The sequence below is a fragment of the Heptranchias perlo genome, chromosome 19, assembly GCF_035084215.1.
Source record: "Heptranchias perlo isolate sHepPer1 chromosome 19, sHepPer1.hap1, whole genome shotgun sequence".
In the NCBI taxonomy this organism is placed as follows: Eukaryota; Metazoa; Chordata; class Chondrichthyes; order Hexanchiformes; family Hexanchidae; genus Heptranchias; species Heptranchias perlo.
Window position 1 is genome coordinate 21,006,738 of NC_090343.1, and position 11,817 is coordinate 21,018,554.

General features: G+C 38.9%; 1 protein-coding gene across 1 annotated transcript in view; it reads right to left on the reverse strand.

The window, feature by feature from the left end:
• LOC137335441 (XK-related protein 7-like) overlaps positions 1-11,560 on the reverse strand; it is a 150,359-nt gene extending 138,799 nt beyond the window's left edge. Inside the window, exon 1 of the mRNA XM_068000794.1 lies at positions 10,944-11,560. Coding sequence (XP_067856895.1) covers positions 10,944-11,560 — 617 coding nt within the window. The remainder of the gene's footprint in view (positions 1-10,943) is intronic.
• Positions 11,561-11,817: the final 257 nt, after the last annotated feature.

Here is an 11,817-nt window from a genome sequence, read left to right on the forward strand (position 1 = left end):
CGCCTCTAAGGCAAGTATATCCTTCCTTAGATAAGGAGACCAAAACTGTCGACAGTACTCCAGGTGAGGTCTCACCAAAGTCCTGTACAATTGTAGTAAGACTTCCTTATTTTTGCACTCCACCCCCTTGCAAGAAAGGCCAACATTCCATTTACTTTCCTAATTGCTTGTTGTACCTGCATGCTAACTTTTTGTGTTTCTTGTACGAGGACACTCCAGATCCCTCTGTACACCAACGTTTAATAGTTTCTCACCATTTAAAAAATATTCTGTTTTTCTATTCTTCCTACCAAAGTGAATAACCTCACATTTCCCCACATTATACTCCATCTGCCACCTTCTTTCCCACTCACTCAACCTGTCTATATTCCTTTGCAGACAGTTTCCTCCTCACAGCTTACTTTCCCACCTAGCTTTGTATTGTCAGCAGACTTGGATACATTACACTCGGTCCCTTCATCTAAGTCGTCAACAATGCTAAACTAAATTTGAGAAACAGCAATAAATGAAGCATTTTGATAGCTCAGTTCACTACCAGATTATTTTTTCTAAAAACACAAGATGACTATTTATAGGGTTGTAAGTACAATTGAGTTCTGAGAGAGATGGGAATAAATAGAATGATGTGCAATGCAATGTGACAATATAGTTCTTTGAATGTGGGAATAAGCTATTATTTTAAACCTATTTTTGCAATACGCATTTTGTGCATAAAAATATACTGTAATCCTGTAAATAAATGATAACTTTAAAAGGTTTAGATTCTTATGGACTTCGGGGCTTTATGCAACATTTAACATTTTGTTCTTAAAACCAAGAAGCAATTAGTTTCTGTATATTATGTAGCATTCAATCTTTAGTGTACCAGGAAAATAGAGAAAAAAAAACTCAGAACAAATTACTGCATAGCTTTTAAAATCTATCGCTTCAATTATCATTAAGCAATGAAGTCAAAATCTATTTGTAGCTAAGGAAAATGACTTGGTGAGGTGTGGCATGAAGTAACAACATACTGCAACAAATCTAGCTAATTTCTCTATGCTTACTGTGAGTATCATCATTTTGCATACAAAAATCTTGAGGCTGAAAAAAAATGTTAGCTTCTGATGGATCTGAGCAATAGTCAAATCATTTGCCTTACTGAGTCAAACTATCAAGCAGAATTTCTTTAAATGAACCCAGTAATGATTTTTCACAAACATAAATTTAATTGAACAAAAGAGCAACATTCTATAAAAAGTGTGATTTGATTTTCCCTAAAGGTTTGTTCAAACGCCATTCATTCAAACACAAAGCCAGGCTTTAGTTTTAAAAAGCTAATCATAATTATACTTGTGACTTAAGTAGAAGTCAGCTAGGTAAGCCATTACCTGATGACCGTCAACCTGTTTCACAATATCACACTCGTTTACATTACAATGTCACATTTATGAGAAGTGGATTAGTAGAAGGCAGAAATGTTCATGCTATTTGGCAAGAGGGAATGTCCGAAGTTCAAATCTAGGGAATACTGCCTGATATATAAGCTCTCCAAGAGTTTCCCAGCCAGTTGCACCTAAAATTTCACATGATCGGACTCATGTTACACATTAAGCAAATGGCCTTCTGAGTACTGCTATGCTAGACTTACTGCCTCCTCCTTTACCTCAGAAATTATGAATGAAACTGAGGCAGCTGTTTCAGTTCACTCAAAGTCAATACCAAGGGATCTGAAGAACAATTCTTCAGCAATATCTGGCAGGCATTGGCCCTTGAGGATCACATGGCACAGAAGATACAAAACAAAAAGTGATATATGAAACTGCCTTGGGATTACACTCCTCAAACAGCTGTTCCTTTTGTGATTCTAGTTTCAAGTTGCAGGGATATCAACAACTCCATCATTAAAAAAGAAACAATGACTTCAGTAACCTTACTCCCTTTTGAAACTGTATTGTTCATACGTACATGCATTTTTATTCAAAATCTTGTGTTAGAAGATTTAAGGGCAGAACTTGCATGGCTGTGCTGTCTCACTAGATACAATTGCATGTTGGAGGTGGCAATATATTACAGACCTGATTCTACATAATTGCTTTCATTTTCTGACACCGATGTGAACTTTTTTTAAAATATAGTTTCCCAAAAGGGATAGAATTTAAATTAGCAAATCTCTTGTAGCTTTACTCATGGTAAGTTGGTTGGATATGCTGTCTTATATGGATAGGATCTCTATACTATACAATACACAATGTACAATTGTGCTGCCAAGGGGGAGTTGTATTTAAACTGAACTGTCTCTTTAAAGCCACAAAGTCTAACTATTGTGAATAGGTACATCCTGAGGTCAATTAGAGGCCAATTCACATTAGAATGAAAGCAATCTGGATGTACCTGTTTCAAAAAGAAATGCTTTTGTAAGTATGACATGTTCAAGTACAATGGGTGAGACAGGCACACCATTTTTAAGGCAGAGAGGGTTAAATCATTGTAAATCCATTTCATGTGATACACATATGCCATACACCAATGTTAAGCTTGCTGGCAGAGTTGTACATGCTTGGTGGCAATATGTAATTGGGGGGGAAGGGTGGAGAAAAAAAAGGGAACAAAATTCCAGCCAGTTTTTAAGCTGTGGGTTGGGTCACTGGCCCTTGCTGAGCTCCTATTGTTCCCATTGCACTGGTTATGAAGTACCAACCTCCTCAACTTTTTTTTTATCCGTTCATGGGATGTGGGTGTCACTGGCGAGGCCAGCATTTATTGCCCATCCCTATTTGCCCTCGAGAAGGTGGTGGTGAGCAGCCTTTTTGAAATGCTGCAGTCCGTGTGGTGAATGTTCTCCCACAGTGCTGAATGTTCTCCCACAGTGCTATTAGGTAGGGAGTTCCAGGATTTTGACTCAGCAACAATGAAGGAATGGTGATATATTTCCAAGTCGGGATGGCGTGTGATTTGGAGGGGAACATGCAGGTGGTGTTGTTCCCATGTGCCTGCTGCCTTTGTCCTTCTAGGTGGTAGAGGTCGCGGGTTTGGGAGGAGCGGTCAAAGAAACCTTGGCGAGTTGCTGCAGTGCATCTTGTAGATAGTGCACAGTGCAGCCATGGTGCACCGGTGATGAAGGGAGTGAGTGAATGTTTAGGGTGGTGGATGAAGTGCCAATCAAGCAGACTGCTTTGTCCTGGATGGTGTCGAGCTTCTTGAGTGTTGTTGGAGCTGCACTCTTCCAGGCAAGTGGAGAGTATTCCATCACACTCCTGACTTGTACCTTCTAGATGGTGGAAAGTCTTGGGAGTTGGGAGGTGAGTCACTCGCTGCAGAATACCCAGCCTCTAACCTGCTCTTGTAGCCGCAGTATTTATGTGACTGATCCAGTTAAGTTTCAGGTCGATGATGACCCCCAGGATGTTGATGGTGGGGAATTCAGCGATGGTAATGCCATTGAATGTCAAGGGGAAGTGGTTAGACTTTCTCTTGTTGGAGATGGTCATTGCCTGGCATTTGTCTGGCACGAATGTTACTTGTCATTTATCAGGCCAAGCCTGGATGTTATCCAGGTCTTGCTGCATGTGGGCACGGACTGCTTCATTATCTGAGGGGTTGTGAATGGAACTGAACACTGTGCAATCATCAGCAAACATCCCCATTTCAGAACTTATGATGGAGGGAAGGTCATTGATGAAGCAGCTGAAGATGGTTGGACCTAGGACACTGCATTATACTGTGACATCAAACCATCAAGCTAGAATTTCCTCCAGCTAAACAAGCCAGCCATTCTGTTTGGTTCTTGCCAAAAATTCTACACACTCCCCCAATTTCATTTCCCTTCCCAGCTGCACATTAAACTGAACCCAACAGTTCACAACCTTGGACTGAAAAATGGTATTTGAAGCTTAGCTCAGAGTTAAGCAGGGCACCATCATGATCACCTATTCCACTCCAAAAGCATTGCCTGCCTTCTTCCCTACCTCACCTTTTTTGAAAGCATCATTCACACCTTTATCTCCTCCAAGCTTACTTCAAATAAAAAAATTTAATGTTTTGTACAGGGGGGAAAATACCACAAGCATGTTTATACTGATAGCAGTGAAGCATTCTTCTCTTTTTAATCCCTTAAATGTCAATATTCTTGAACCTTTCAAATTTGGCAGAGCTCCAAGTCACATTCCAGAAATTCATTATTTTTCACATCACCAATTAGATTGGAGCAATCGGATACAACGCAAACGCATTTTTGTTCTTGGTTTAAAATACCATCTGCACTGTTTGATGGGCATGCTTTTTTTTTCCTTAATAGATTTGCAAAGTAATTATACTGCTTATCTGTCTCACACTATTTGTCATCTGTTGCCCTCATCTTGGATTCAACACAAATTCTTGCCTTTTTTAAACAAACTGTTCCGATAGGTCACTATGTAGACTGTTGAATGACAAAGAACACTAACAAAAATGACAAGTTGTACTTTGTTGCTGTTAAGAGATACAAATTTAAGAAGGCACCATCTTTAAAAATTCAGAACAAACCATTAGTCAAAGCTTGTATAACTGTACTTTCACAGTGCAGTAGGTAGTACAGCACATCTCCTAATCAGTTTTTCTTTGTTGTGTCAATAGGTTTCTCATTGCTATTTTAATAATTATGGTCAATCCCTACCAAATTATTCACATTAGTAATGCTTAGGACATTTGAACTGCTCAGTTTCAGACAATATAGTTCAAGGTTTAAATGGGATAAATCTTTTATTCAAGCCTTAAATATGATCCTACTAAAATTAATCCTACACTATACAATTGAGGAAGTTGCATTAATTTATCTTTTATACAGTACAAGGATATTTTAATACACAACAGATGCATTAGGTGCATGAACACAATTACAGTAAGCTTCCTTAGGCACTATCAATAACACCGCCTCTAAACACTTTTAATGATAATTGCTATATGTGTTGTTTTGTGCAGTGCTATCTTTTAAGAATTTCAACACAGGAAATTCTGGGCCATTATGAAAATGAAACCTCGCTGTTACAACTTTGGGTCTTGCCTTAGATATTCTCTCGGGTACAATGGTGCTCATCACTCCAGTAAGTGGTCTGACCGTCTTGCATTTAGTATGGCCAAACAGTCCAATATCTAATAATAGGATAGCGTAACCCTAGGATGCAACAATAGTACCCCCTTATGATTTGAACTGGATATACACATCCTTTGCTATCCCCTCACAAGCATCTCCAATATTTCAAAGGTGGACCAAGAAAATACTTGGTAAGAGGAGTCCAGCTATCAATTGTTTAAGCTGCTTTATTTCATGCAGAGCAACAGTTATGATCAAACTCACTTGGTTTGATCAGTACAACTTGTCTCTGTAATAATACAAAATAACAAACATGGTAGATTCCCCAGAGTGGGTCACCTTGCTCGACTTAAAATAACTTCTAACTGTCCGCCTGCTTTCTAATCACCCAAGTTTCGTGAACATTTCCCCTCACAGCTTTCTCTTTAAAGGCTTGACTGTCACAGAAGGCTTCGGTCTCTGTTTTTATCTGTGCTTCTAACCTGAAGGGAGGACCTATGCTACACAACCTCTGCTGAGTGCCCAGGACCCAGGACCTCCCAACGAAATGGGTGCGAAGTTTTACTAATTACCAGGCTAAATAATTGTTTGTTTACTGTCTTTGAGGAAACAACTTCAAGACCTCAAATTCACTTTGCATTAAAAGCTCATTATTTAAATGGAACTCTTTTCCAAATCCTCTCTGTGAAAAATGATCAAAATCACAAAACATGACACTTTCCAAGAATAACATTATTAAGGTTCCTGGAAATAATTTTTTTTGTTGTTTTTTTAAATTGATCAAATTTGACAAGAATCACTTCACAACAAACAGGTGCAGATATTGCATTCAACTACAATAGCAATAACTAGAATCAAATGTCTGCATTTTGAATAGCATGCATATTTATTAGAACTGTCTTGCAAGTTCTGCATTTGTTAGAGCAGAATGTCAGCCATTTTACATTTTCTTTAGTAATTGAGATAGACATGCAACGTCTGGAAAAAGGATGGTGGAAATGAAAAAGTGTCATTGGAAATCTAGGTATGAATCAAAGACCTCAACTGTGCATTTTGAATTCCTAATAAGGAAGGGATTTTCATTTTGCTTGAATTATATGTACAATTCTTACTGCACTCCAGATCTGTGATTATGGGATATACAATTATAATATTTTAATCAACCAAATAAGAATTTGGGAGGCAGCTCATTCATATGCAGCCAAGATTCACAAGTACAGCATTTGGAAAGAATAAGATTTTTCTTATTAGTCCACTTAACATGACATTAAGCAAGAACTAAACTGTTTTACCAAACCACGAGTTTAAGAGAATACACATGCATTTGATGTCCCCTTATTTCTGATCTTTATCAATCTACTAAATGGAAAACTGTAATATCTAAAGCATACTATATGCATCCTATTTTCCAGTGTAAAAATACAGCTACTAACAAAACAGCTGAAAATAACTTCCATCCCCTAACTACAATATAGCACAATTTTTTTTTTACAAATGACGGAATTTGTCAAGTTTCCTCTTTTTTGTATTTTCAAAGTTTCTTTTGTCTATGTGGCCTAACACCTATAACTGAGATGCACTAACTATGTATAGCCTTCCGGTAATAGCTGACCTCCAGGAGGTGCCAGAAACAGCTTCCAGTGGAGAAATGACTGGTGTCCACTTGTGGCTCTTCCATTGGTAGAGTCAACATTGAGTCAGGCTAGCTTAAGAGTGCGCAGGACAAAAAAAAACTACCTTCTCAGAGGAATGCAAATAAATTATCTTGTAATTATTGTACAAAAACAAATGAGACTACAGTCCTGGAAACAAATATATCTATATCCTACAGCAATTTCAAACACACATCGATGCAACACTGTCACTGCAATGTGTCATCAACGAATGACAGTCAATAGCTAATATTGTTCTTTAAAATATTCAAACTTTATCTCCTTTAAATGCAAACAGAAGAATTAGAATCTTCATTTCCTTCTCCCTCCTTCCCAGAATCCTATAAATTCTCGAGTAATGCCAATTTTGTTTTTCTTTAAACAGTGAAAATGCTTTCTAAAACATGTTGCTGTTGTAAAGCTGGTTAATAGTCCATTTTCCACTCCTATTCTTAACTCAATTAGTTTAGACTGCAAGTATGTATGAAGACTGCAAATTAATGTTTTCTTTTTTTAAAAAAGTACAATTGTCGTATTTGGTGTGTGCACAATAATTACAACCCAGGTATGGTAATGCAGACTAATAATATAACACATTTAACATAGCTATTTCTGAGCAGTCCTAATACAAGACACCCACACATGTAGTAGGCGACAGTCAATATCTAAACTACCATCTCCCCAGGCCGAATCCTCTGAAATTAGAATAATAAGTGTTGTATTAAAACTATAATTAACTTAATGGTATTTTGGTGTGTTTAAAATACCTACAATTCACCAGCCAGCTTGGATCCTTTCTCGGTAGAAGCTTATCTCCAGATGTTCCCTCACTACAGATGTCACAGACCAACATTCACTATTCTCCTGGTTCTTCAACTCCAGAATCACACACTTGAGACAAAATACAGTTGATAATAATGTATTATTAATGTATGCTGGACTGAAGCACAAGGATGTGCCATAGTAAAATGTTCCACCATCCATAAAGCAAATTTTAAAAAAAACTTCAAAATGATGCAGCTCAATGGTTCATTTCTATAAAAGCTATATACCATTTTAGCCCAATGTATATCTTGATGCATCGGACAGAGAGTAGACCTTCGAGTAATTCATTCTTTTTGACCATGTCTTTGGTTATCGCCCCTAAGTTTTGTCTTACTATGTTCAGCTTCCGTTTTCACTTCAGGTGAAGCACCTTGGGACATATGCTATGTTAACCATGCTGTATGAATACAAGTTGTTGGCATCATTGTCTGGAACACCCAAGTGGAATCTCCAACCTCAATAAAACTGTATCTGAATGAAGCCAAAATGGGCTACCACCTGTCCTAACTTAGGAAATAAACTATCAGCAAGATGAATTAAAAAATGAGTCCATAGCTCACAATCTTTGATCAGCCTGTTATAAAATTCCTATTCAATCAGATTAATCTATTATTTCAAAAAGAAATCACTGTTTTCTGGACTTTAAAGTTTTCAAAAAGGATTACTTGCTAGGCAATTAATTTCCCCATTGCTGTTGGCAAGCTGAAGGAGACGATAGTCTCAAATGAGGGTTTCCTTACAATATCAAAATGCCTTCAAATTTAGTCAACGTTCTGCCTTGTGAGGATATCCTCACAACTGCATTTCTTTTTAAACTGAGGTTTGGTGATTACTAGTAGATTCTAAGAAAACCGCCTTTTTCTCAGGTTCAACACCCTACCTTAACCCCAACACTAACCCAACCACACAAGAGCATCCCTCATACATTAGTGTGAATTTTCCATTCCCCAAACCACCCGTCTCTACAGCCTCTCTCAATGAGATTGCCAGCCTACCACTATGGATCCACACTCACTAGGAACTGGGTGAGATTGCCCAAATTCCATTTATCCTTCTGGCCAGCTTTAAAAAAAACTTTAATTGCATCAATTTATACTGGATTTGAATTCAATGGCAAAGGACAGTGTGATAACCCACTGCACTAGTCTTTAGTCTTCAATCATGTTTGAGCATACAATGCAGAAGTCAAATGAAAACATTGTATTTTGAAATATTGATTAAATTCTCAAAACAGCAGGGGCATGCCAATACACTAAAGTTTCCATAACACTTAAGTGGCTTGCAGATTCTGAGAATAAAAGGGGAGGCTTCAGATACCATTGTCTCGTTCAGTGCAGCATGTTCCTGAACAACCCACATTTTTACATCCATATATCAGGTCACATGCTCAGCTAATAAACTGATGATAAAAAGGAATGGCATTTTTTAAAATTATAGCAAAGTCAATCTTCTATACGAAATAAGGTGAATAATAAAAATCACCAAGGTGGTCAGTGGGTATACAAATGAAATGTGTTGGTTATTTTCTTGAATTAATCTGGCATAGCCTCAATTATCAAACTATATAGAACTGCTCCAGCTACCTCCATTCTAAGAAAAACAAGTTAATAGCCCAAAGAAACATACTATAATCCTTTCAGCATGATCAGTAACTTGTTCAGTAATGCAGAGTTGGATTAACACCTGTGTAAGTGGCTAATTCAGTACTGTAATTATTACCATACATAATCAAACTAAAGTACATACAAATTAGAAGTTACTTTTGTTTTATAGAATAAAATCAAAGAAGCTGACTCTTTACAATGCTGTTAGTAAGGAATCCAATTCTGCTTGGAGCAAAAACGTTAAGTACAGTACTGTGGCTGTGAACCACAATTTTAAAAATAGAAAGTTCAATTATATACATTTAAAAGAAATGCAAATGAAAAATGCACTTTATGCCATGTGTACTATTTGGAATGGTATTATTAATACCCAATCACTGTCATAAAAAGGGGGGGTTGGAAATAAGGAGAGTATTTTGTTGAACCCATGTACTAGAACAAAAGAAATGCTGTCTGCAAATGATGTAGTTTTAATGAGGTAGTCTGTTTTCTATTCCATTATTTTTAAGAGCCTACTACAAGAGTAAGTTTGTAACGGTATAACTGGTTTCCTATTAAGCTTTGCCACTTAATTAACTCAGCTGCTGAACTGCAAACAGAAAAGTGTGCATTACCAAGGTATTACTGAAAAAGGGGCTAGTGAAATCCATCATGTTGTAATATTAGCTTGATTACTGCACATATGAAAAAGATAGAATTCTTACATTAATACCTGAAGCACAGTTATCCAAACTGGTTATGATGAGTAGGTGTCTCACTAGTACAGTTTCCTATTTAAGTTCATCCATGCAGGGGCAATTATCCAAATAAAAAACTAATTTAGAATGTATCAGAGTTCTCCCCAGAGCACATATGTTCCTCATTTACTCCAATGGCACAAATCCTCTCAGTTCTTGGGGTTAAGGGGATGTCAGAATTTAAAAACAAAACTAAAAAACAATAAGATTTGTCAGTAATAACTGGTACACACCCAGTGTCAATACAATGTTTTTTTTTATCATGGAGTATGGGATAAACTTGATGGAGCAGCTGGTCTTTTCCTGCCCATCATTTTCAAGGCAGTTAGCTACATTCAAAGTCAGCAATAATTCCTAACAATATGTTGAGCCAGCAATCATACTGGTGTAAATTCTACCTCGATTTCATAAGTTTATCATTCTGTCTTTCTCTTGGCTACCCCAATCATTTTTGATTAAAGATAGCTTGCATTATTACCAAGATCCATAGGCAAACATTGGAAATTATCCTATGAATGCATGTTATGAAGAGCTAAAAAGTTTCCAGAGAACAAATACTATCACTTTTGAAGACATTTCCACACATTTATTACCCGCTTGTGAGTACTTTAGGGGAACACAGTAAAAGTTATTTCAAGATTATCATTGACCAGAACAAATACTTCCTTGTATCATCATCACCTTTGTTTGCAAAATTTAATTGATCTTCTAAGATTCTAATTCTTCCTGCTCATAAGCTGGTACACTGCATCTAGAATGTCTTCATTATATGTATTATCCCATTTAATAACATAACTTGTTCATAACAAGTTATCAATTTTGGATTCAAAACAGCAGCGCTGGAAGACAGCAATATTCATACCACACAAAGGGGGGATCCGATTTACCTCAAAAGAAGTTATTATAGGTGGCTTGCTTTCTCTATTCAATTGTTTCCTTACTTACATAAAAATACCCATAGTATTATATGAATACATTTGCACACAGATCAAAATTAACTCATTAAAATGGGGTTGGGTATTAAACTGTATCGACTTGGAAGCAACGAGCACGCAGCTGAATGTTGCAGTTTTACCTCCAGACCTGTCCGAGCTGCAGGATGTGGATGAGAGACTGTATGAACCACATGCACAGTCGGCAGCATGTCGAGGTGCCGGCATTCCGCCGCTGCCTCGCTTCGCTCTCCTTGGTGCTGAAATGATCCGCTGCCTCATCGGTGGCGGCTCCCGCCGCCGCTGCTCGGGCTCGGGCACTGGCACTGCTCCCACCACCGCCACTGCTCGAATAGTCGTACACAAACCACCTGAAACTCAGCACCTGCACCACTAGGGACGGCACGACCACGAAAATCAGCGTCAGCCCGAACCACCAGTAGTCCCCTTTGAAGTAATAGTCCACGGCCAGCCACACGTCGGTAGCCCCATCCGAGAAGAAGACGAGCAGGGCGCCCAGGATCCAGCAGCAGTCCGCCAGCGAGTACTCTTCCCTCTGGCGAAGCACCGAGTTCACACACGAGCTGTGGCAGCAGCTGGAGCCCTGGTCGCAACAATGGGAGGAGGAGGAGGCGGCGGCGGCCGGGGCGGCGGCGGCGGAGAAGCCCCTCTCCTCGCACTCACTCTCCGCTGGGCGTTGACCTAAATTCTGCAACGAGACGAACGCGGTCACTCCCATCCCATCCGACTTTGCAGCCATGTTGAACAAGAACCCCCCCAAAGACTGACTCCCACTTCCGGAGAAGCGGCGCCTTTTTAAACCGCCTGCAAAAAAAAAACTTCCGCCCCGGCTGCGGGTTGGGTTGGGGGGGGGGGGGGAGAGAGAATCGAACCGAGCTCTAAGCTCCAGTGCTACCTCAAGCTCCTGTTTCTACTCCGCTCCTCCCCGCTCTGGCTGCACAGCCACTGGATCTGCGGGATCCGAGTGCCCCCCTCCCTCCCCCTGGAACCCAGCTC